Consider the following 24198-nt stretch of genomic DNA (forward strand, 5'->3'; position numbering starts at 1 on the left):
CTTATCCGCTTGGTGTTCTTGGTTCAGTTAATATCTAAGCTTCATTTTCTTCTTTTCACTTTTTCATAAAATAGAATCATAACACCTATTTATCTATCTATCTATATGTATAAATATAATTATTTGCATTAAATTAGATAATTGCACAAAAAAGGAAGGCTTTGAACTTTTTTGACCGGGAACAAAATATATCTCGACATAAAGCATGCAACACAGTGCTCGAGACATAGTAAGTGCTCAGCAAATGTTTTCCATTTTTCTTTGACACAAACTCTACCTGAAAACCTATTTAAAACCCTACATACAGTAATGATAACACCTTTTATTTGTAGACTACTTTATAACTTACAGAATGACCATTAATGCACAGGTAACTGCCCTATCAAGAAGGATGGGATAGAAATATGAATCGCCACAATACAATTTTAAGAATGATAGCCACTCTCTCTGGAGTTGGTCCTTTACAGGCAAGAACCTAAGTACAGAGAGCTTCAGTAACTTTCCCAGGGAGGAACCCGTAGTAAGGGGCAGAGCTGACATGGGAACTTAGCAACTTCCCAACACATAGACAACCCAGCCTGCATGATTACTTTAGTGAAATATTGGACAGAGGAAAAGTTGTGGGGAGGTCCCAGCCTCCAAATGAAGGGAGGAAAGAATTTTATGCTGTGCAATGTCTGGAACAGAGCAGGTCCTAGAAAAATATTCTTAAATAAAGGAACAAAGGAAAAGCAAAAATTTACAAGAAGAAGGGTAACAATCAGAGAGTAATAGCATTAACAGACATACCTCTAAATGACACCTGGTGGTTAAAGGAAAATGAAGGCCCAGTGCTGAGTCCTCTGCTTGCCCAGCCCACAGCTTTGGGAGGAACTTGAGACCCTCTCTGTGACCCTAGCAAAGTAGGCTGCGAGTTTTGGTAAATAGAGCAGGAATGTAGATGTTTGCGAACATGGATCCCAGATTAAAACCTGCTCAGAGAGCGACAAACAGACGTGTGTGGTCTTACCTGGAGAGCAAAACGAATGGGTACCAGAGAAAACTTAGTCCAGTGCCACCACTAAGGCTGATGGAGCTCCAGTGGCTCTGGGCCAGCAATGTTGCTAGAAGAACAGATGGAAGATGGGAAACATTTGTAGCCAGAAAGATACAACTCTTAGGCAACACAGCATGCATTGCCAGGAATAAAGATGGTGAACACAGCATGCATTGCCAGGATTAAAGATGGTGACTTATGGAAATAACCTCTATAAGTCCTATATGAGTGCATTGCTTAAACTCTATTGTTGTTGTTGTTTTAATTGGTGCATATTTTGAAAGTCTTTAACATCTGTGGATTTCTGACATTGTTGAACCTTTGTTTTCAAGAGTATGTTGAGAGGTGTGTGTGTGTGTGTGTGTGTGTCCCCAGATGTACAGGACTAGACTCAAATGAGATCAAAGACTTGATTAGAACATCAAATGAGTTGCTCTGTGAACACTGTGCAGTTGATGTTTCCTTTCTAAGGAATAGACATGTAGGCTTGCCTTTTTCTTGGGTGTAAATATTTTGTTTAGCTCCTACTGCAGTGCTAACAACAATGTGATAAATGCTTGCCAACTATGGTATAAATAAATACATTGACTCAATGCCCCGAAGGTTGGCATTCTTCACTGCTATGTGTTCAGACACAACATTAGACAGACGTGAGCAGACAATGCAGCCTTTACTCCTTCTAGTTCCTGGTCCACCCCAGCTTGATCTCTTTAGCTTTGCCCTCTTAAAGCACTTAACCCTTTCAAACCTCCCTCCCAATCAATGCCTTAGATAAAAAGAGGATGCAGCAAATGAATTAACAGAACCCCACTCCGTGCAGCACCATACTCAGAGCAGTGGCAGTCAAGGAAGGTGTGATCCCTCATGGCAAGTTGTGGTAACATGGGTCATGCCCCTGTCCCGTGAGAGTAAGGTTGGAATTGTTTCTGCCAGTTACCCACAATGGAAGTTGTGGTCAGTTACAGAGCCTCCATATCCTAATCAGTAAAATTGAGATATTAGGCCACTAAATTGTGGAAAATGCTGAGCACAGATCTAGCACTTTATAAACTTGCAATACTGAGCAACAATGACCATGCTGGCAATGCTGCTACCTGTGATGATGACCATAATGATGACAATCGCAACATGGTGACGGTGAGAGCACTCAGTGGCTAACAGCTTGGTGGACAAAGTTTTACAAGGAATCATGCCAAGATCTGTTTCCAGTTTATGTTTCTGGGGCCTTAATACTTCTTCCCAATATTCTCTTTGTTTTTAGAAAACATCAACCCACTCTCTAAACTACCCTGAAGACTTTGTATTTTTCCGACCTGGGCCGGTTCACCCCTCCTTAGGCAACCTGGTGGTACCCCGCTCCCGGGAGGTCACCATATTGATGCCGAACTTAGTGCGGACACCCGATGGGCATAGTGCACTACAGCCCAGAACTCCTGGGCTCAAGCGATCCTCCTGCCTCAGCCTCCCGAGTAGCTGGGACTACAGGCGCGCGCCACCACGCCCAGCGACTTTGTATTTTTAGTATGAAAGATTTACTGAATTCCGTGTTACAGGCAGAAAAATGATCTTATGACTGAGTTATTTATTCCAGGGTTCTCACCATGATGCTGAGGGTACTTTGAGGACAGTTTAATGTTCTATTTCAGCAACCTTGGCATGCTTGTACCATTGATAGCCAATGAATAGACTGTGCCTGTGTGGTAACTTTTATTTTCTACTCAACAACTTTTCTCCTACATAGCAAATTTGGCAAATGGTCTGCTACTGGTGCAGTCATTTCTTCCTAGGTTTTAACACACACTTTCTATACAAAGACCCCTAGTATAGCTGTCAGCCTCATTCCATTGGTCTCTAATGACTCTCTCCAGGGCGAGGCTATGACTTTGATGAAAGGAAGGATTCACTCCATTAAGCAAATATACTGGAGGCTCCAAACCTTGTTGGATTTAAGAATTTGATCTTTAAACACTGAAGCAAAGTTGAAACACATTGCATCTCTCCTTCAGAGCTGTACTCATTTTGCTTTGGTCAGGAAAGGTAGAACCCTCTTTTCTAGAGGAAAAAAAAAAAAAATCTCCCTAAACTCTGAAATTTGTGTTTTGTTGTCTAGAAGAGTCCAACACCAGAGGGCGATGTAAATACAACATTTTAACTAGTTTTAATTTACAGTTTATTTTTGCTGTGTAAACAAACTAAGCCTATTTTTTGTTCATAACCATTCAGTTTTCTTCTTAAGACTTTCCCCCTAAGAACTAAAATTTTGTTCACTCTGTCCCTTTCCCCACTTTTGCATTTTTCAAGGAACTGAAAGATAAAGAAATCATATATTTATTTAACTGGTATTTATTGAGGACCTACTATATGCAAGATAACATATTAAAGATTTGGAGGGAATAAGTACAGGAATGGATAAAGACTCATTAAAAAATATTTATTGACCCTGACCAGTTGGCTTAGAGGTAGAGTATTGACCTGGCATGTGGAAGTCCCGGGTTTGATTCCCAGTCAGGGCACACAGGAAAAGTGACCATCTGCTTCTCCACTCCATCCTCTTCCCCTTCTCTCTCTCTCACTCTCTTTCTCCCCCCCCCCCCACTATCTATCTCTATCTCCCTCTCCTGCAGTCATGGCTCAAATGAACAAGTTGGCCCCAGGTGCTGAGGATGGCTCCATGGCCTCTCCTCAGGTGCTAAAATAGCTTGGTTGCTAAGCAACAGAACAGCAGCCCCAGATAGGCAGAACAGAAGCCCGAGACAGGGGTTGCCGGGTGGATTCTGGTTGGGACACATGCAGGAGTCTGTCTCTCTGCCTCCCTGCCTCTCACTTGATTAAAAAATATAAATATTTATTGTCCAGCAGCTATAAACAAGCTTTAATAGTTACTATTGGTACTATTTTAATAAAGTAGGAGGCTCCTGCCCCCAAGGAACTTCCAGCCCATTAAAAATATAAAATCCTATGCTTCTTTCCTTTTCATTAAAGACTCTGTGACTTACCCCAAGGCCTTCCTCCCTCAATCATCTTTTAAGACTTAGCTCAGAAAACCTACCCCCTTCCTTTCCTCACCCAAGTGGATTTAGCCATGTTCTTTTTTAAAGCTCTGACTTTCTTAGTAAAGACATATCACATCTATGAAAAAGCCTTATAAATGGGTGCTTTCAATATACAATGGGGGGATAAGTTGGAGCAGAAATCCTGGAAATAGGAGTATGTTTCACTGTGTTCAAGTTCAGAGGAGATTGTTCCACTGAGGGTTGCTTGGAGATAAGCTAGGAAGGACGATGTGGGTCAGACTGTGAACAGACCTGAATTTCAGGTTCAAAAAATCTTGATTTTTGTCCTGGAGAAATGAAAACCACGGAGTGCTTGAACTGAGTATGAAATGGATTACAAAGAAACAGAAAAATGAAGGGGCAGGGGGAGACCAGTTAGCTACTGGTTAAGAGACTCAGGCAGTTGGAATTGAACTTTGAGAACCTAGGGATGACTTAAGTTTAGAACCAATAGGTTTTAGAAACTTACAGGTTTTTCCCCAAGCACTTATATGTAAAAGGTAGTATTTTCTGATGATGATAAATTAATCTTTCTCATAACTGTAACAATCCAAAGCTCAGAAGGCTGGTGACTTGTTATTCTTGTATTCATTTATTCATTTGTTTAATCAACAGCTATCAAGTGTCTACTCTCTGTCAGGCCCTGAGTTGTGTTCCAAGCATTCAAGATGAAAAAGACAGGGCTCCTGCCTTCAAAGAGCTCACACTTTAATGGGAGCAATAAAATTACATAAAAACTGATATGAGAACACAAGATAATGGTGTGATAAAAGATGCCTCCAGAAAGAGGTGATCTTTCTGAGTTCCCAGGTGAAAAAGAGACTTGTGGGGGTGTGCAGATGGGTTGAGATAGTATTTTAGCCTGAGGGGTCCACATGTGTAGTGACATAATTGTGAACAGGTATAAAGAAAGAAGTATCAGATAAATGGCATGAACCCCAAAGAGATTTTAGTTCTCTAGTCATGCAGGACTCCTCTGTTGAGACAACATTCGATGTTTACATCCAATGCTACTCTATTATGTTGGACAGTCTTCTTATATGAAGATGAGTTTGTGAAAGAAGAGAGATGACACAGGTTAGGGACTATTGTAATTCAGTACCAGTTCCATCTGAGAATATCTTAGCCGATTAAAAAAAAACCATCAACCACAAATTAACACTTTAAATTCTGCCCGGTGAAATAGTTAAGTTCAGAAGGTGGAAAAACAAAAGAATGTCAATATGTATAAAATCCCATATTGATAAATGTGACATGGTGAGTTCAAAGCTGCTCCAATAAATGTCAAGTTTAATACAAGTACACCTCGGTCCCGCAAACAAACTCCGGGAGCGAGCAAGATAGTGCGCATTAAATGTGAGCCCTTTAAGTTCTTGGTCATTTTTTGTTACTCTGTTGGTTATATAGAAAGGTGTGTGTAAAGCATTATTTTTTACAAGCAGCTAGGATAGAATTATTATTTCTTTTTTCCTCTTCTTCTTTTATTTTAATGGTAAGCACGTTCCTTTGCAGGGTTTAGAAATCTCTCTAGTCCAAAACAACAAAAAAGACCTCCCCTTGTGTTCTTTTTATTTTTTCCTTGGTCAGCCTGAGGAGGCTGTATAGAAATGTAAATGTAACATAAAGACTGGTATGTAGGAAGCTAATGTCTCCCTCTCCCTTATTTATGTTCCCTTAGGAAAAAAATTGCTTGGATTTTGCTGTGTGTACGCCTCTTGTACGAGGGCATTTAATTAGCTACAAGTTACAACAAAGACTTTTGAAAGGAAAATATATCTGTGGTGCCCATGCCTTTATTTTCCTTCGGCGAACAGCAACGTTTCTAACTCCCTTATCAAGAGCTGCATGGGCTGCCTGGACTAAATTGGGCACATCTCCACACTGTTTGACAAATAGATTTTTTTGTAAACTGATTTAGCCTTTTCATTGTTTGCATTTCATTATATAGCCACCTTCCCGTCACAAAATCGGTAGTCATTCAAAATAGAGAATTTAGAGATAGGATGGGAGCCAGATAAAAAATATTGCACAGGTCAGGCCTATTAAACACAGAATAATAGGGAGTCAGTGATTTAAGGGGCTGGTCTTCAGTGGGGGAGGGGCTAACATCTTAGAGATCAGGGGTCAGCCCTGGGACTTGAGATGTGCCTGTGGCCGCATTTATGAGACTATCATTGGGGAAAATGGTGAGGAATAAAGGCATCTGGCAAAACAGACTGTAGAAAAGAGATAGGTTTTTCATTTGCATCTTAAAACGCATTCTCCTGAAGGTACATCAGGGCAGATTTTAAAATTTAGCTGTGCTTTGGTCTGTTCTGAAATACTTGCTGATAAGAGTTCGGATTTCCCTGGCCCATGTAGGAAAGCCACATTAGGGAAATTCACTTTGAAAAGAGGTTGAACATTCTTTTTCTTTTTCATTCTTTTTTGAAATCCTTGAGTTTGGACGGGTGGGCCTCAAACTTAAGCGCTCATTAAAATTACCTGGACGATCTGATAAAACGTAGGTTTCTGGCCTGCACCCTCAGGATTTCCCCGAGTGGGGACTGAGAATGTACTCTGAACAGTTTCCAGGTAACAGGGACACTTGTCTTTGAGAACCACTCTGTGCCATCCCTAGAGGATCATACATTAGCATTTCAAAGACCTTATCGGTGACATCCACTGGGCAAGAGCCCTTGGGCGGCTCTGTCACTTAACCTCAAGTTAAAAGTGTGAAAGATCACCCAAGATAGTTAGGTACAGGAATCTTCTTTGCTGTTATTAAAAAAAAATAAAAATAAAATAAAGCTACGGTTGTATGACATCTTATTCTTGCCTCCTTAGGATTCCTGCCTACTTCCCATGGCCAGGCGGCTTTTTAGTTCAGTTTAATGAGTCTTTAGAGATCATCTTTTGTGCACTTGTCCTAAGAGCCGGGATTAGTTCTAAAGATGAGCAGGACGCAGTTTTCTTTTCAGGAAGCTTATAGTCAGGGGGGAGTCAGACACATAGAAGGAAAACGTCAAGAGCATTTGGTTAAGGGTGACCATAGTGAGATGCAGGAATCGCCATCCTGTCACAAGGCTCTTCTGACCCTCTACTGTGAACTAAACATTAAGGATAAGGAGGATTTTGTTAAGCAAAAGAAATGGGGAAGAACAGAAGGATGTGAAATATTGGTGTATGTGTTCAGGAATCTTCCAGGAGATTAACACTTCTAAAATTTTTAACATAAAAGTCTTTTTTTTTTTTTTTTTTTTGCCTCTCAGATCTTGTGTCTCCATTAGGACTCTGTCCCCCCTTTAACCCACTCTCCTTCACCCTAAATTTTGTTTGGTTCTTATTTTCTATTAGAAAAATCATCCACATTCATTATAAAACCATCCATCCAGTGCCAAAGAATACAAGAAACTGAAAAGCAACTCGGTTCTTTTGTTCACGGTATCATGTTAATTTCTCGTCAAACCATTTTACATCTGTGTTTATTGTGAAGCATGATGTTGGAACATTTTTATTTTATTTTTAATTTTATTTTTTTTGTATTTTTCTGAAGCTGGAAACTGGAGAGACAGTCAAACAGACTCCCGCATGCGCCCCACCGGGATCCACCGGGCACGCCCACCAGGGGCGAAGCTCTGCCCACCAGGGGGCGATGCTCTGCCCCTCTGGGGCATCGCTCTGCCGCGACCAGAGCCACTCTAGCGCCTGGGGCAGAGGCCAAGGAGCCATCCCCAGCGCCTGGGCCATCTTTGCTCCAATGGAGCCTTGGCTGAGGGAGGGGAAGAGAGAGACAGAGAGGAAGGAGGGGGAGGTGGAGAAGCAAATGGGCGCTTCTCCTGTGTGCCCTGGCCGGGAATCGAACCTGGGTCCCCCACACGCCAGGCCGACGCTCTACCACTGAGCCAACCGGCCAGGGCCTGGTGTTGGAACATTTTTAAATTATACTCAGCATCCGGGTGATTGACACTTTGAAGGTCACTGTTCACGTGGATACTTAGCAGCATTGCATGTTTTAAATTTCATAAACTGATGGGTCTGTGACAATTTGGCTTCTCAGCATTACATCACACAAAAGCTGAGGCCCACAAATGCTGGCTTACTGTAAGCCACCCCCCAAAACTTATTTTCACCCTTTTACTCTCCTTCTCAACTTTGGCTACAGTTGGTAATTTCCAGTGGACCTCTTTTTAAATTACCACAGTGTGGACCCCCAACCTCAGAGAGGCTGATTGAGTGGGTTTGGGTGACATGGAAGCTTCAGTAGTTTTCAGAAGTCCCTAGGGGATTCTAAGGTATAGCCAGGTGACCTCATTCCATGATTCATGTTGGGTATTGAGATATGAGCATGATGGACTCCACAACAATAGAAATGCTATGTCTTGTTGATGGAATTAGTGAAGGGAGACTTAGAAGTCACTTGCATTTCGTGACTTCACAGGTCACAGGGGCCACTGACATTTCTGCAGGTTGGAAATAGTTTTTTGTGAGCTCTGTGTAAGAATTATCTTTCCTTATATTTGCATCTTCCGTGATGGGCTCGTATTTATGTGACCCCATTTGTTTTCACAACAACCTTATGAAGTAAGTAGGACAGCTGTGTTTTCACCCTCCTTTTCCTCTCATCCACAGATGATCACATTGAGACAAAGCAATTCTGGTCGTTGCCCAGAATCACATAGCCAGCAAGCTGGAGAACCAGGTTTGAACCCAGGTCATCCAATATCCAAGTCTATGCATTGTACACTTACTTCTATGGTGCAGTTCAGTAATGGTAAAATAATGAGCCCAGGTTCCAGTCTAAAGCAATTTGCAGTGACTCTAAAATCTCAACTTTGGCAGCTTACTGAATTCCCCTGGGGGAGATTTAAAAAATCCTGATGCCAGAGATTATAAATGTGTTGGTTGTGGTGTATCCTAGGGAATCAGGATTTTTCAAATGTTGAGACCACTCAAATACAGACTGTTTCATTTAATCCTCTTAACAACAGTATGAGGTTAGAGTCAGCAACATTTTAAAAATGAGGAAATTGAAATATAGAAGGTTTAATCCACCAGTCACCAGCAGATTCCAGACTGAAAACAAGGAGTGACCCACCCTGAAACTCTTCTACTACCAAACTGGTCTACTATGATTTTAAGGTTTTTTTACTTCAAATTTGGAAGCATGAACAGCTGAGTAAAACAAGTGAGCATATGCTAATTTTTAAAAAAAGAACCAAATTTAGAGTTTTCTAAAAGCTAAAGCGTCATACTTCTGCCTGTGAATTAGTTGTAGAAGTCAAAAGCAGTTTATTTTATAGGTTTGGCTTTTGTCATTGTACAGCTTTATCCCTGAGACCCACTGGCCCAAGAACTCAAACTCTTAAGTCAATCATTCAGTTAACTGAGACCACACAGGGCCACCTAAGTGGTCTAAGATTCATTATGAATATAATTTTACATAGTCAATAGTAAACAATTGTTCTAAAAGTTCTATCATGGGTGGCAGGGTGGGGAGAGGGCCGGCCTTTGCCATCACTGTACAAGAACACTGAAAACTATAGCCAACATTTTCTTCTCATCCACTGGGTGAGGGATTCAACAATGACAACCCTTCTTTCTGCGTACATCAGGAGACAATTTCATTTAGTGAGTGGTTAATTATGAAAAAGAGGATATATTAGCCCTATTAAAATCCTGGCAGGATTTCTTCAGAGAAATATTGAAACTCATTTGCAAAACAAAAAAAAATTGTAGCATGAATATATATATATATATATATATATATATATATATATATATATATTGCCCAAAACAGCAATTTCTTGGGCAATATTTATTGAGAGCCTGCATTGTCCAGATTATAATATTATAATACTAGGCATAGCCCAGGTGACCAATGGCCATCAGGGTGCTTCCTAAAGGAAGAGCTCAGAGATACAGTACAATGTACCGTGATACAAACCAGGTAGACCTGTTAGTGCAAAGCACTATGGCAACCTTGATCCCACCTGGGAACCCTGGAGGAGGCTCACAGAAAAGGAAACATTTCAGTTAGCCTGGAAGTCCTGGAAGGGGGTCTGTCTACCCTGTTGATTGTGTTGCTAAGCATTGTAGCCAGACTTACAAAGAAAGGAACCCTTTCCAACACAACATGGTTTATTTATTTATTTTTATTCACTTTATAAATTTTTCATTCAATTTATTTGAGTGATATTGGTTAATAAAATTATACAGGTTTCAGGTACGCAATTCTACAATATGTCATCTGTCTATTGTATTGTGTTTTCACCACCCCAGGTCAAGTCTTTTCCATCGGCATCTATCCCTGCCCCCTACCCCGTTCTCCTCCTCCACCTCCCCCCACCTCCCTGTCTCTCCTGCAGTCCCCACACTGTTGTCTGGGTCTATAAGTCACATGGTTTATTTATAAAATGTAACTTTCTCCCTCCAGTAAGAGCCTAGGAATTATGTCTGGTAAAAATAAACAAAATGTTTACATTTCTATTCTGCGCATCTCAAAGTACTGATGGGGATTGAATAATTGAATAGGACTAACTGCTCAGTTGATGGAGATGAGGCCAATGGTGGGGCCAAACTGGCAAGCTCTAACCACAGAGAGCGCCCATTAAAGCTAATATTGTCTCATTTAATCATCTTTGCTAATAGAGAAAGCACATTGTGGCTATGTTTCCTTCCAAGATCTTTGTCCCAATGAGACACCTAGGCCCCAGAGCACCTGGCTCTATGCACTACAGTCCCTTCCACAGTGTTCTGGAAAGAGAAAAAAGATGAAATAGAATTATTCTAAAGAGAACACTGGGGTTTATAAAGCTGTTACTTGATATGACTCGATTGTAGTTCTTTCTTATTCATGAAGCAGTCTTGGGAAAATTCCAGACCAATATGGTAATTTTTAAATTTAATTTCAAATTTTAAAAATTGCCATTGCTTCTGTTCCAATGAAGAGTGGTTTCGTGCCTCCTTAGGCCTCTTTGTCCCTTGGCTTAGACATGGGAGAAGTGGACAATGGTGGCCTTGCTGTGAAACTCAGGAAAAAGAGACGAATCAATGGCAGTGCTAAACCAAACCTTCCTGAGTGAAATCCCGGACGGAGAAAGGGCTCTGAGACCTCTCTGAAGTTCCAGTTCTCACTCCTGTTGTTCATCCCAGGAAACTGACACAGGGTCTGAGTCAGCGCAGACATCAACCTGTGGTTTTCCAGAGATGTTCTGGGGCTCTCCCGGAGGTGATGTGTCCTCACCAGCATTTTGCTCTTGGATCAAAACCACCAACCAGGTTCGTGCAGGACTTAGTTAAAGAATTACAGGCAAGACAGAGAAGCAGAGAGAGAGCCCTAAAGGACAGAGTTTTATCTTTTTCTGCTGATTAATTCCTTTCTTCCTTTCCTATGAGAGGAGAAATCCATAGGTTCCAACTGCATAGTTCATTTGTTTAGAGTGACATCCCAATGTGCCAAGGTTGCGGGTTCAATCCCTGGTCAGGGCACATGTAAAAGACAACCAATGACATCATGAATAAGCAAAACAAGTCCAACAAGTCCAACAAGTTGATGTTTCTCTCTCTCTCTCTCTCCCCCCCCTTTTTACCTTTCTCTTAAAAAAATCAATAAATTTTTTCTTTTAAAAAAAGGAAGAGAAATCTACCTTGTTTCTGAAAGTATTCAGTATTCAGTGGAATAAATAAATAAAAGAATGAACGGAAGTTAAGTTATGCCTTAGTATAAGCAGGCCTGGCTTTCTCTTCTATTTTTCTAAATCATGTTATCTTTTAAAATTTTCCTATATTACCTTAACAATTTAATTGAGTTATAATGTCTAAATTTGGCAGCCTCCCTGCAACTGAATAATAATAACCTGAGCTGTAACATTTGTCATTAGTTTCTTCCTTCCATTCACTTATCCAACGTGCTTACTACATCCCTCTCATGTTGGCAGGAATCATTACCAAGTTCCGTTACTGGTTCTAGAGACGATGTCAGGTCTGGTGTGGCCCCACCAATCTCAGTTGGGTAGGGGATCAGGGAAGGGAAAGGAGTGTCCATGTAATAAAATTTGGATTTAAAAAATAATGGTAAGTCAATGCTTAGAAAAGGGCATCTAATTGGCTATGAAGAAAAGAGAGAATTTGTCTCTAATACTTCCCCACTTCATTTTTAATAGGCAATTCTCTGTCTTTCTAAACGTTTGGAGAAGGTAGAGGACAATTTGGTGTACACTTGGGTGTTTATCTCCTGGGCTCAGATGTCCCTTGGCTCTTCCTTGGGACCTTTGTCCTCCAAGGGTCAGTCCTCAGCTTGAGTTCTCTGCACTGATGCATGTCAACAATTGTGAGATTAACATCTGTAGCTTGTGACTCAGCCCTTGGAAAGGGAGAGATGCACTGTTTTCTAATAAGAGTTTCCTACTACCTGGTTCTTAACCACTCTGAGCCTTACTTCCCTCACCTGAAAGATAACTGAGTTGGGCTCACATCCCCTCCAACTGTCATTCCCAGCCTGCAGTTCACATTGTCCAGACTTTCTGTTCTGCTATAGATTAGCGGCCATTCCACGTGGCCAGAGCAAAGCCTTGTGAATGAATGGAGTTTGAAGGCTATGTGATCAAAGGCGCTCCAGGATGACAGAGCTGGTACTTGGGGTGGTAATAACATCAACCATGATATTGACTGAATGGCTGGGTAGAGGGACGCGGGCCTGAGGGTCTCGGAGGAAGGGCAGGGGAGTAGGAGCCGTGTATCTCCCCCCCCCATCCCGTTCCTGGAAAACAGTGTATTTACAATTGATACTCTGGGGAGTCGGCTGCTCTTTCCCAAGTCTGCCTTCCTCATGCTCACGTGCAAAGTATGATGATGGGAGCTTTACAGGGACATCCTTTCTTTTCTTCCTGTCATTCCGTTGAGACGATGTAGATGTGGCAGTATGTATTAAAACAAACGTTCCATACCATCTTATGGTACAAGTCATTGGGATTTTCACTGGGGGGACACTTACACTTTATTTTTTGATATCTATATTAATATCTTGATATCCTAGTCAGAGATGAAAGCCAATGGGTTGACAGTACCATTTCTTTATAGCTCATCTTTCATTTCATGAGCTTTAAAAAGAATATGGTGAATATGGACAGAAGGTTCACTATGGGTAGGATGACAGTAATTTTTTTTTTTTTTAAATCCAAACTGAGATACTGTGAGAGTATAAAGGGGAGGTGCTGTCGGCTATTAGGTGAGGAGACTGGCCTGAGCCGCACGTCCTCGGTCTGCCGGCTCACGTGGTTCCCCCAACCAGGACCAGACACTGTGCTAAATTAGCTTCATTTGATTCCTCCCCTTCACAGTGTTGCAAGATTGTCAGATTGTTGCGCCCATTTAACAGAGGAGGGCACTGAGACTCAGACCAGATGGGTGATATGACTCTAGTCCAATGCCTCACTCCTCATGCCAAATGCCCAACTCCAGGATCGACTTCCCCCCTTCCTCACAAGTCTGCTGGTCTCATGACTTCTGCTGGGCATGGCAGACACACACCCATCTCTAATTAATTTCCTTGGTTGGGGGAAGCAGGCTTTTCTCAAATGTATTCATTTATGAAAAGAACCTTAGAAGTGTGTCTGAAAGCTCTAACATAAAAAAAAAAATGTAATAACCTCTTTAAGCCTGTTTATATGGACACCAGGTGCTAAATATGTTTCTCTCTCTCTCTCTTCCTTCTTCTTCTTCTTCTTCTTCTTCTTTTTTTTTTTTTACTGGTCCTTTGAGAATTTGCACAAAAGTGTTAAAGGAAGAGAGAATTTTCAAATAGTACTGAACATTATATACATAAGGAAAAAAATACGTTGTGCTTTTTTGATGTTTCATGGATGTACTTTATATATATATTTTTAGCTTCAAATATATGTCATATGGGGGGTCAATGTGGATAATTTGATCTTTTTTTGGTATCAAAGCCAGTCTTGTTGTTGAAATCTGTCATTTTTGTCCCCCTCCCCCATCCTTCTCTGTCTCCTGTCCCCCCCACCTTCTCAGAGTTCAGCCGACCTTTATTTTGGACAAGACGATCACACACATGATTGAGTCAACAATTTATGGCTTTTAAAAATAGGGATTTTGTTCTCTCTTAGGTTTATTGTTTATCATAATCATCTTTCAAGTGAAAAGGCTAATTTACTCTTTCTATAGGAATATTTTAAGCTTGATTATCATAATATTACAGCTGCCTGAAAAGGTCTAAAACGGGACATTGACCTTGAATGTTGTCTGCATTTAGCTCGTGGTGCTTAACATTCAGGAAAGACTACAACTGCAACTCATTTATTAATGTATAATCTCAAAATGTTAACGATTGCTCTGTAAATACATGCCATGCAGATTATAGAAAGCTTGTAGGACACTATAAAATGCAGGTGGCATTTTACCACAGTAAGTATGTGGGAAATACAATATAACTAAAGTCAATTTTCCCATTGGAGCTACCATGGTTTATCATTTAATTTTTACTGACATTTTACCATGTATATTATTAGCTTGACGAAATGAAAGTGAAACAATCCTGAATTAATTAAACAGAAGCCTCTATTAGTCTCTCTGTCTTCCTTTGACTCTTCTTTTTTTTTTCTTCCTTCCCTCATGTTCACAAACACACTAGAAAAAAGTTTGGTCTGTTATGGAGGTGATGTAATTCTCCCCTGCCTCCCCCCCCCCCCCCCGCCAGAACAGGGCGATTTTATACACAGACTCAGTAATTTGGGAATGGGCTGGCTTTACAGGACAAGAGGTTTGTCCGAAGGGAAGGATTTTATTAGTGCTTTTGTAGAAGTGATCACCTGCAGGAGGAATGATTGTTTCTTGCCAATTGAGAAAATCATTTAAATATCAATGCCTGTGCCCTGGAAATGGAAGGCGACAGAAAATGGAGTAGATGAATTGACAGAGGTTTGGTGGTAAGAGAAAAGTAGTCAGACTGACTTGGAAAGAAACCTTTCTGATCTCAAAGGGAAAGGTGTGCTCTTAGCAGATTTCCAGTGAAAACAGAATCCCAGGAGCCGGTGAGGAGACTAGGGACAGGTAAGTGAGGTGACCTATTCAAGGCCACATAGCTCACATGGGTACCAACGGGATACTGAGGCTTAGGTCTCCTGCCAGTCCTTCAACGTTCTTTTTCCAGGGATGTTCATTGTGGGTTTGCTTCTGGAGTTAAAGAGAGTAGTTTTTAATAGTCTGGGTGGGCCTTTGGTCGTGTGTATATTATATTACACACGATGTATCCAAGGCAGCAGGGAAGAAGGTTCAAAAAGTTAAACAGTTTTTCGAAGGTGGTAGGGTCTTGAGGAAAGACCGGCAAAGGTAGCTATTTGAAAAAAATCTACATTTTCAGTGCCTTGGTTTAGTTTTAAATATTTCACAAATGGCAAATGCACAATGCCAAATCAAAATTTGCTTCAAAAAGTGTGTGGCATCTATAAACATTTTAATACAGATTAGTCCTGTTAATTTTAGTCCTGAAAAGAAAGGCAGGGACTAAAAATAGCTATTAATATGCAATAATTAGCAAGACTAAATCATTTCTTATTTCCTTTTAGCAACATAAGGATGCATTGTTAGGCTGTTTTAGAAAATGATTCTGATTAAAATACAATGAAAGTTCTGGTCTGACAACAGGAATCTACCTTTTGTTTTCCCTTCAGTTTTGTTTGTGGCCATTCTGTTTTTTCAAATGGAAAAAAAAAGTGTCTCTTTTGCTTGGTGTCTGTATGTGAGTTGGGACCTGAGAATGAAGTCTTTTGGATATTGTTTGAAAGAGAGATTGAGCCCTGGCTGGGTAGTTCAGTTGGGTAGAGTGTGTTCCCAATAAGTCAAGGTTACAGGTTTGATCCCCAGGCAGGGCATATGCAAGAATAAACCAATGAATGCACACATAATGGAACAAAGCAATGTTCCTTTCTCTCTCACTCTCTCTCCCTCCCTCCCTCCCTTTCAATAAATAAAAATGAAAAAATGTTTTGAAAAAGAAGAGATTGAAACTATGCTGGGACCCAGGGCATGATGCATAATAGACTGATATTAACTAATTTATTAATATTCTTTGTGAAACAATCCTAAGAGATCCTTTTGTTTGATCCCATTTATCTTGCTTTGGGTAGACTCCTTGTGGTAAGATTGTGAAGTGTATAGACTGAGTAGCAATATGTGTTTATTCTAAGCTGTTTATCTGTTGTTTTTTTTCCCCCCTTCCCAAATCCTTTGCATTGAGATTCTTGAAGGTTTATGCCCAATATTGCTCACAGTGTGTTTATTTGCTGTGATGATCCACTCTTTCCTCCTTCAAGGTGATAAACTCTGTGACAAGGGAAGGTTCTCAAGATGACGAAGCTGTGTGTTTATAAAATATTCTGGAAGCTGTTTGGCAAGTTTAGTGCCGTAGATATTATTTCAAAATTTCAATTGGTTCAAGTGGACTCAAGACAGGAGATGTAATCTTAGGTCCTTGACTTGTAGAGGTGACACATTGATCCCGAGGGGGAAACACAGCTCCAGACACCTAGCATCCTTCTGGTCATTCAGAAAGCAGCTAGCTTAGCACTGCGCCTTGCACAAATGAAATATGTTCAGTGACAGGTGACTGGGGACTGTTTGTACATGGGTCTCTGTGAGCACAGATGAAAGGCATACATATGAATGTGAGTTTAAATATGTTTAAAAATAGATATTAACACCATCAAATGGTTCATAACAGGTCAAGTAAGTCCCCAAAGAGAATGAGAAGATTCCAGAAAATAAAAAAAATAACTCCTTATGCAATGTGGTGACTTATGGTCCATCGGCAAATAATTGACTACAAAACTTGTCTTTAAAAAGCCATCTCAGAGGCATAATAAACAGGTTCTGCCACAGCATGCTAATGCAAAGAAACTGACAGTGGTACTGGATTCTGCACAGGTGCAAAATCTGAATGCACTGAGCACATAAAAATATTTTTATTTTTTTAAATGCTCTCTGGACAAAATAAGAAGCAAACTTGTTTTTGCATATCTTTTTAAAATATGTGCAATTGGATCTATTCACTACCCTGAGGATCTTAGTTTATTCAGAAATCAAGATAGAACTCTTTGAATGCAAGGTATTTTTAAACTGCATCTCTCCTGCGCTGTTAGCTTTCCTACTCCTTCTGTTGTATTTTGGAAAAATTACGTTGTTTTCTCAAATGCCTCTTATTTATTTATTTTTAAATTATAACATGATTCTGTGCCTCATTTTAGACCAAATAGGCAAATCTTTTTTTTTCCCCTGAGTGTCTGCAGAATGCTTGGGTTTTCTTGCACATCTCAAAGCTCTTGTAATTCACTACTCACAGCCAAATTTACATCTTAATTACACAGTTCACATTTAACAATATAGACAGCATAATGCTACTGGTAATTAAGCTCCTACTACCTGCTTTTATACAGTATTCTCAGACACAGTTTTTGCTATGTACATTCCCATGTAGAAACTTGTCTGCATTTAGACCAAAAATAAAAGGAACCAGGCCCAAGTCATAGATATGCTAGGAAAATTTCTTTCTTCCGTGGGGGTGGGGGGTGGGGGTGGAGGGAACAAATCCTGTCTGTCATTTTTACATTCTGGATCTTAATGTGGCTGTTCTATCTTAGTATTTTTTTTATAGACCTAGAAAATTTGAGAGGGTTGAGAAAAAGAGTTGAGTTCCGATTTAGTGAATTTAATGCACCGTGAGTATCTGAATTAATTTATTTTGATCCCAAAGATTATACTATTTATATCATATAAGACTCATGATACAAAAGGTTGGTAAGCAGCAGAGATGAATTATATCAAAATTGTGGGTCTTTGGCTCTCCATAAAGTAGCAGTTATCTCTTTGCTATAAGTAGCTAGTATCTATTTCTAGTACATTTGCTTGTATAAAAAATTCTGTATTTTAAAATGGGACCTAAGAAAACTCTTTGCTGTATGGCAATATACTACATGCTATTGGAGGAAAAACATCCTTCTCTTCCTATATCCTCTTTGGGAAAAACCAGACAAACACTTTTGATTGAGAATTCTTAGTTTTGTAAATCCTTAAATCATTATCTGTTTGGAAGTAATCCTTATGCTGACTGGACTGTGTGATGATTTACAAAATGTTTCTGAGCTGATCTTTTAAAGCAGTCAGGGTGTGTTAGGTATAGGAACAAATATGTGAACTGCCTTTTATTGGAAAGCTGAAAGTTTGGGGTAAAATCATATGTCTATTTCTGTATGTCTCCCAGTTTGGAAGCTTGTATTGAGATAACAGTATGATTAAGGACACTTGGAGTGCAGGCTGTTGGTGCCAAAAGCGCAGGCTTCATCTTGCACTGAGATAGATTCAGTGTAGTTTTTACCCTACTGCCCTCAACCTCCCAACCCTGAAAGGGAGAGGGTCAATTTGTCCTGCGGTTTGGAAAAGCTGTGCTAAGAGGCAGAGACAGCAGCAGGTAAAGAAAGGTTTAAGTGGATAATGTACACGGGCATTCTCTCCAATTGTCTGGAGGCACTCTTCTGGAGTTGTGAAAAACTGAATTCCTCCTCAAAGATGCAATCTCCCCATTCACATGCCCCAACAATTGAGAAGAATGTCTTCTGACTCTGTGAAACACCCACTAGATATATGTCTATCTATATATAATATAAGGAAAACAGGAAAAGATACAGTTACAAATGCACGAGAAATCACACCCTCAACAAACTCGCCCCGCAGATTTCAAACACAGACAACGCCAGGACAAACTTCATTCTCTACCTTCCGCAGAATCCTTTCCCAAATTAACTGAGTCTGTGTGAGCTCTTCATTGCAAGGCAGAAAAAAACAAAACAAAAAACAAACAAAAAAACAAACCAAACAAAAAACCCCCACAAAAAGCCAGACCTGAGGTTAGAAACCCAATGCCTCCAGTGCTTAGAGAGTTAAGTTAGTTAGGTTTGTTTTGCAGCTTCGTAGGGAGAAAGAGAGAAGAGAAGAAGAAGAAAAGAAAAAAAAGCAAAGAAGGGGAGGAGAGGGCGCGCCCTGGAGCGCCTGGACCGGAGCGCCAGGGCTGGTCCTGGCTCCGTCCGTCTCCCACTCTGCGTGCACCCTCGCCTTCTGCACCCTGCCTACCTGCCCGGCTGCGCGCTCGGGCAGCCTTTCGTCGCCTCCCTCCTGATTGGGCAGAGGCCCCCCAATCGGCTGCCAGGCTGGGCCGGTGGGACTGCATATGTAAAGCCCTACTTCATATTAATAAGCTCCAATCGGGGCTTTAAGTCCTTGATTAGGAGCGTGTGAGAGCTTTGGTCCCCACTGGCCGTGCCTATAGGCTTGTCACCAGGAGAACATTTGTGTTAATTGTGCAGCGCTCTGTCAAGGAAACTTTGATTTATTGCTGGGGGTGCGCACATAATGGTTGCCGGCCGCACATGGATTCGGTAGAACTTTGCCTCCCCGAATCTTTTCCTCTGCACTACGAGGAAGAGTAGGTACCTTTTTTCTTTCCTTTTTAAACTCGGCGTGGGGCGGGGTGTGCGGGTCTATAGGGGGGTGGGGTGGGTGGGAAGGTGGGGGGCAGTGGGTGGACAGACTGTATCTTTGCACACTGATTCAGGTAATGCCCTGGATGTTTTTCTGTGCACGCGTGCTTGTTTGTGTCTGTCTGGTGTCTTTTGTGTGGACTGGTGATCTCCTAATTCAGTAAGTCTGAGAATTGTTCTCTGACTACAATGTTACCTTTGAGGCTAAGCTCGGGGACTGTCAGTAAAACAGCTGTGCGACAGTCACTTCTTATTCAGGTGCTAAGAATAGGCACTTGGCACAAATGCTTAGTGAACTGTTAAAATGCATCTTTGACTAGGACCCATTTTCTGGGGAAAGATGTTTTAAAAATACAATATTCAGAATGATTTAGACTATTGAGGGCTTCTTATGTATGTGCAGTTTGACAGATATTTTCAGCTCCTTGTCATTTCTCACTGGGCAGAGTTAGAGGCAAAATTGCACATTTACTAATGCTCCTTCAGAGAATAATTTAAAAACTAGCCCTTTGCAATTTAGGGCTCGGATAATGTTATTTGCATGTTAGCGTTAAGTCAGCACTTACTGACAATTCGGTCCATTAAGTAACATGAGATTTTCACACATTATAAATATTTAAGGAGAGGAAAAAAAGAAGAAAAAAAAAAGGAAACTAAAGAAGAAACAGTAGTGACTTTTTCAATTCTCCCCTTGGATTGACAGGGTTGAGATTGGGGATTTGTTTCATGTGCCAGGTCCAGAAAATACAGAAAAGTACTTTTGTTCTTTCATGCAGTTTAATTCATACTGAGGATTATCTTTCTGCACATGGATCTATATGTTCGGGTTACTAAAAATGGGGGAGAGAGGGGTGAGGACAAGTAAATCAAGCATTCTTGTGTAAATGAGTAGGTCATAAACTTAATTTCAATCCACTGTTAGGATAAAATATTAGTATAATGTGTGGGGGGGTCCCTGGTTCGTCTTTCTGTTGCTTTGCCTTCGCATTACTGTAATACCAACTGTTATAATTCTGAAAAGCAATGCTTTTGGCAAGCGTTTCGCTCTGTAGATGGTGAAGAAAATGTAAAACTCCGAGAGTTGAGGTAGTGCATTATAGGTGGATGTCCACTAGCTGTCCTTAGTGACTGCCTAGTGCACTGCTTTGTAATTAAGTACGAAATGAAAGTGACTTGCAGTCTCCGTGGCCGCCTGTGTGTGGATGAGAGTGAGCGTGTGGATATGTATGGATGCTCACACCCACCCACCCACCCACGCACTCGCATACACACTCACACTGGGGATAGGAGCCAAGAAATGAACTTAGAAGGACCAAAAGACTGAAAGGCTGTGCGTACCTCAGTTTGGAACACTCAAAGGCAGAAACAGATTTCATATTGCAAATGGAAAATAAACAAAGGTAGGGCTGCCCCCCCCCCCACCTCCAGTGGAGTTTGAAGGTTAGTGGACCTGGGGCTGGAGAAGTGGAGAGTTTCAAATGTCCTCCTGTCAGCAAGGACGCCTTATCCAAGCTCACCCAGATCCTGAACTTTCCCTCTTAAATAAATAAACAAAACAAACTTTTTAAAAAATCCTCTAGAGGCTTCTTTTTTTTAAAGTAGTTTCCTTGAATTTAACTTCTTATACCTAATTTTAATAATTAGTTTAGATAAGCCTCTTAAAGCAGATGCATTTAAATGAAATCAGGGCACATGTCCTTTTGGCTTTGGCGCAAGATTCAAACTAGCTTTTTATTTGGCTCAATTAAAAGTCTTCTTTTTTTTTTCCCTTAATACAGATTTCTTGTCTGGGTGCAGGTTTGATGGTTACGTGGTTCACTGGACAGGCAGATCTAATGCTAAGCAACGCATCTGCCTCTCTGTCTCAATTAATAAACCACGGAATTTATACATGTTATTAATATTCATAGTAATTGTACTGGGTTAAACCCTGTCACGTGTGTGTATACATAGAAATTAAACCAGTAATGCAGTGGCAGAGGGAAATATTGGACAGTTTCTGCTTCGGAGACTGTTGCAAAAGCTTTGTACAATTTATTGACCACCATGAGAAGAGCCTAAAATGTTAACCTGTCACTCTGTTATTTATTTATTTATTTTTAATTTTAGGAAATGTGCCAGCACCTTAAAGAACCTAATACTTGAAAGCTTGTTTCACGTTTACCAGCAGTAATAACTGATAGCATAAATAGATGAAAATAATATCTCTGCTCATTTTGACATATGTGTCTGTCTAATCATTCTAAATGAGTGTGCTCATCATGTGAATCCCTTTCAACCTCTGATTAAAATGTAACATTGACTACAGGATTATAGAGCGGACTTAATTTTGCTGACTGTTTTAACAGTTGTCACAGCTGTTGGAAAAAGAAAAAGGCAATTGAAACACTCCAAAATGAGGAAGGCGAGGAGAGAGCAGTCCAGTGAATTTCAGCTTGATCAATTGAAATTCAGATGTTGAAAAATTAAACAAATTTGGCTTTTAAGGTTGGAACTCTGCAAGTTTTATTTTGTATGGTCCAATCTTTCTGTTTCAGGGTTTTTTTTTCTTCCTCTGCCTGATCTCTCTTTATTAAAAGCTAAAATAAATTGAAATACAACTATCCCAAAGTACTACTAGAATAGATGAGATAAATACAGGCAGGAAGGGAAAATGTATACAGTAACAACAGTACCAACAAGCCTGAATCAGAGAGATGCATTTCTTTTATTTTTAAAGATAGGAGCTTGCCTGAGCCACTTTAAATGTGATCTTCTTTGAGAACTAGATACAGACACTTTAAGTTTATTTTTCTGAGATGACTTAAACTCCAGACATGGAGCTCAGGTTACTTTCCTTCCCGTTTTCTCTCTATAAATCCATTGAAAACACCTGCAACCTTGAAGGTAAAGTGGGGTAGGTGGGGTTTTCAGATGATTTCTTTGTAACTTGCTGGCAGTGACAACCAGCTACACTGGTGGCGGCAGGGTGGGGGGAGCGAGTGTTCTTGAGCTGTAGTCTAGTCATCATGTCCCTCCCGTCACTAAAGCAGACAGATTCATTCCGTTTTTCCCAAACATGAAATAACCGCGGCTATTTGTATAGATAGCCTAAGCTATAGATAGTCAAGATAGCCAGACCGTGTGTGGTATGTAATATATGATTTCTCCTTGGAGTAAGAAAAAAAAAGTGACTCTGAGTTACGGCAATCAGGGTTGAAATGGGAGTGGTGAGTCAGTGATGGGACCCCCATGTGTCACTGGTCCTTTGTGTCACGGTTTTTATGTATCATCCTGCACATTTGGTGCTAAGTTTAGAAATCCTCCTTTTACAGCAAGGGCTGGGAAACAGCTTCCCTATGCCTGGGCAGAGGCAAGGGTGAGGGTATTGGTGGGCTCTGATAGGGATGGTTTCTCATCTTCATGTGTTTATGGCTTTGCTGTTTTATTTACTGAGCCTTGCGTGTTACAGCGGTAATTAACCCATATTATTAGCAAAGCCCTTGTGGATATCCATTAATTCTCTTGCATGGATGATCATTTTTCTAGTGTTTTCTCCCCAATAAGGTGTCATTGTTCTTTTTTTTTTTTTTTATCTAAATCGACGGCCTTTGATAAATTTCTTTGATTTAATCTGAGCTGGAAACTATATTGGCCATCTTATAAAGAATGGTATTGTAATTCGGCTTCCAAAAATGCTAATAGGAGCTGGAAAAAAGAATATATATACATATGTATTTTGTACCTGTCAAAATGTAAAAGACAAGAAACGAAGGTTTAAAAAGAAAATAATGCAAGAAATCAGTTTTAACTCCAAATTTTTCTAGGTTTTATAATTTATGGTCATTTGTGTCTCTGAGGTCTTTTAATCAGATTTTTACTTAGTTAATAATACTTTAGACTTTTTTTTTTTAAATCAAATATTGAGCCAGCAGAAAAAGATACCTGTGCTTCCCATGCTGAAAAAAGATAAGGATTATCTCATTAGCTGGGCCATACTTTTGCAATTAATTTTAGGTTCATGGTGCTATTCATCATAAAGGGCAGGTAACTTCTCTGTGAGTCTGTTGAACAATACTTTCACAAGAACCCACTCCAGCCAGAACTACAGACAAAGAAGAGATCAGGGTTATTTTGTTCATTTGTTTTTGGAAGGTAGACGTAATGCCCAATGTCAAGTACGGATCACTTGTGAAAAATTCTTCCACATTTGTTTTAACCTCGTGGCTACACAAAATATTTTTTTGTATTCCTCCTGAAGTGCTGGTCAGCTCTGAAGGTTTTACTGATATTATTATGTAAAGTAAATTAAAATCTAGGTTTTGGCTTGATATTATGTCACACCAGTGGCAATTAATAGCCATGGTTTCTATGGAACCAATTAATTAAGATGAAATAAACTTTTTTAGCATCAGTTATCAAGCGTTTAGAAATAAGAGAAGAGCATTCAAGGTTCCCCAATAGAACTTTCAGGTCGTGAAGCCGATCAGCTTCGCTCTGATTGTTGCTTCGTAGCAAATTCATGGAAGAGAAAAACAATACCGTGTTGATCTGTTCTAAGTGCACATGAGCTCTGGCCCTTGCCAGCTCTCTGGAGAAAAATCTT

General features: G+C 40.3%; 1 protein-coding gene across 18 annotated transcripts in view; it reads left to right on the plus strand.

Annotated features, from left to right (window-relative positions):
- Positions 1-24198, plus strand: part of ESRRG (estrogen related receptor gamma) — a 563558-nt gene that overhangs the window by 333440 nt on the left and 205920 nt on the right. The window contains exon 1 of one of the 18 annotated variants that reach the window (XM_066238118.1): positions 19376-19558. The exons of 16 other annotated variants lie outside the window; for them this stretch is intronic. In XM_066238118.1, the coding sequence (XP_066094215.1) occupies positions 19503-19558 (56 nt within the window). In that variant the 5' untranslated portion in view covers positions 19376-19502. Of the gene's footprint in view, positions 1-19375; positions 19563-24198 lie in introns of those variants that run through there. One more of the 18 variants, XM_066238127.1, reaches the window with a different exon arrangement.

The sequence above is a fragment of the Saccopteryx bilineata genome, chromosome 1, assembly GCF_036850765.1.
Source record: "Saccopteryx bilineata isolate mSacBil1 chromosome 1, mSacBil1_pri_phased_curated, whole genome shotgun sequence".
In the NCBI taxonomy this organism is placed as follows: domain Eukaryota; kingdom Metazoa; phylum Chordata; class Mammalia; order Chiroptera; family Emballonuridae; genus Saccopteryx; species Saccopteryx bilineata.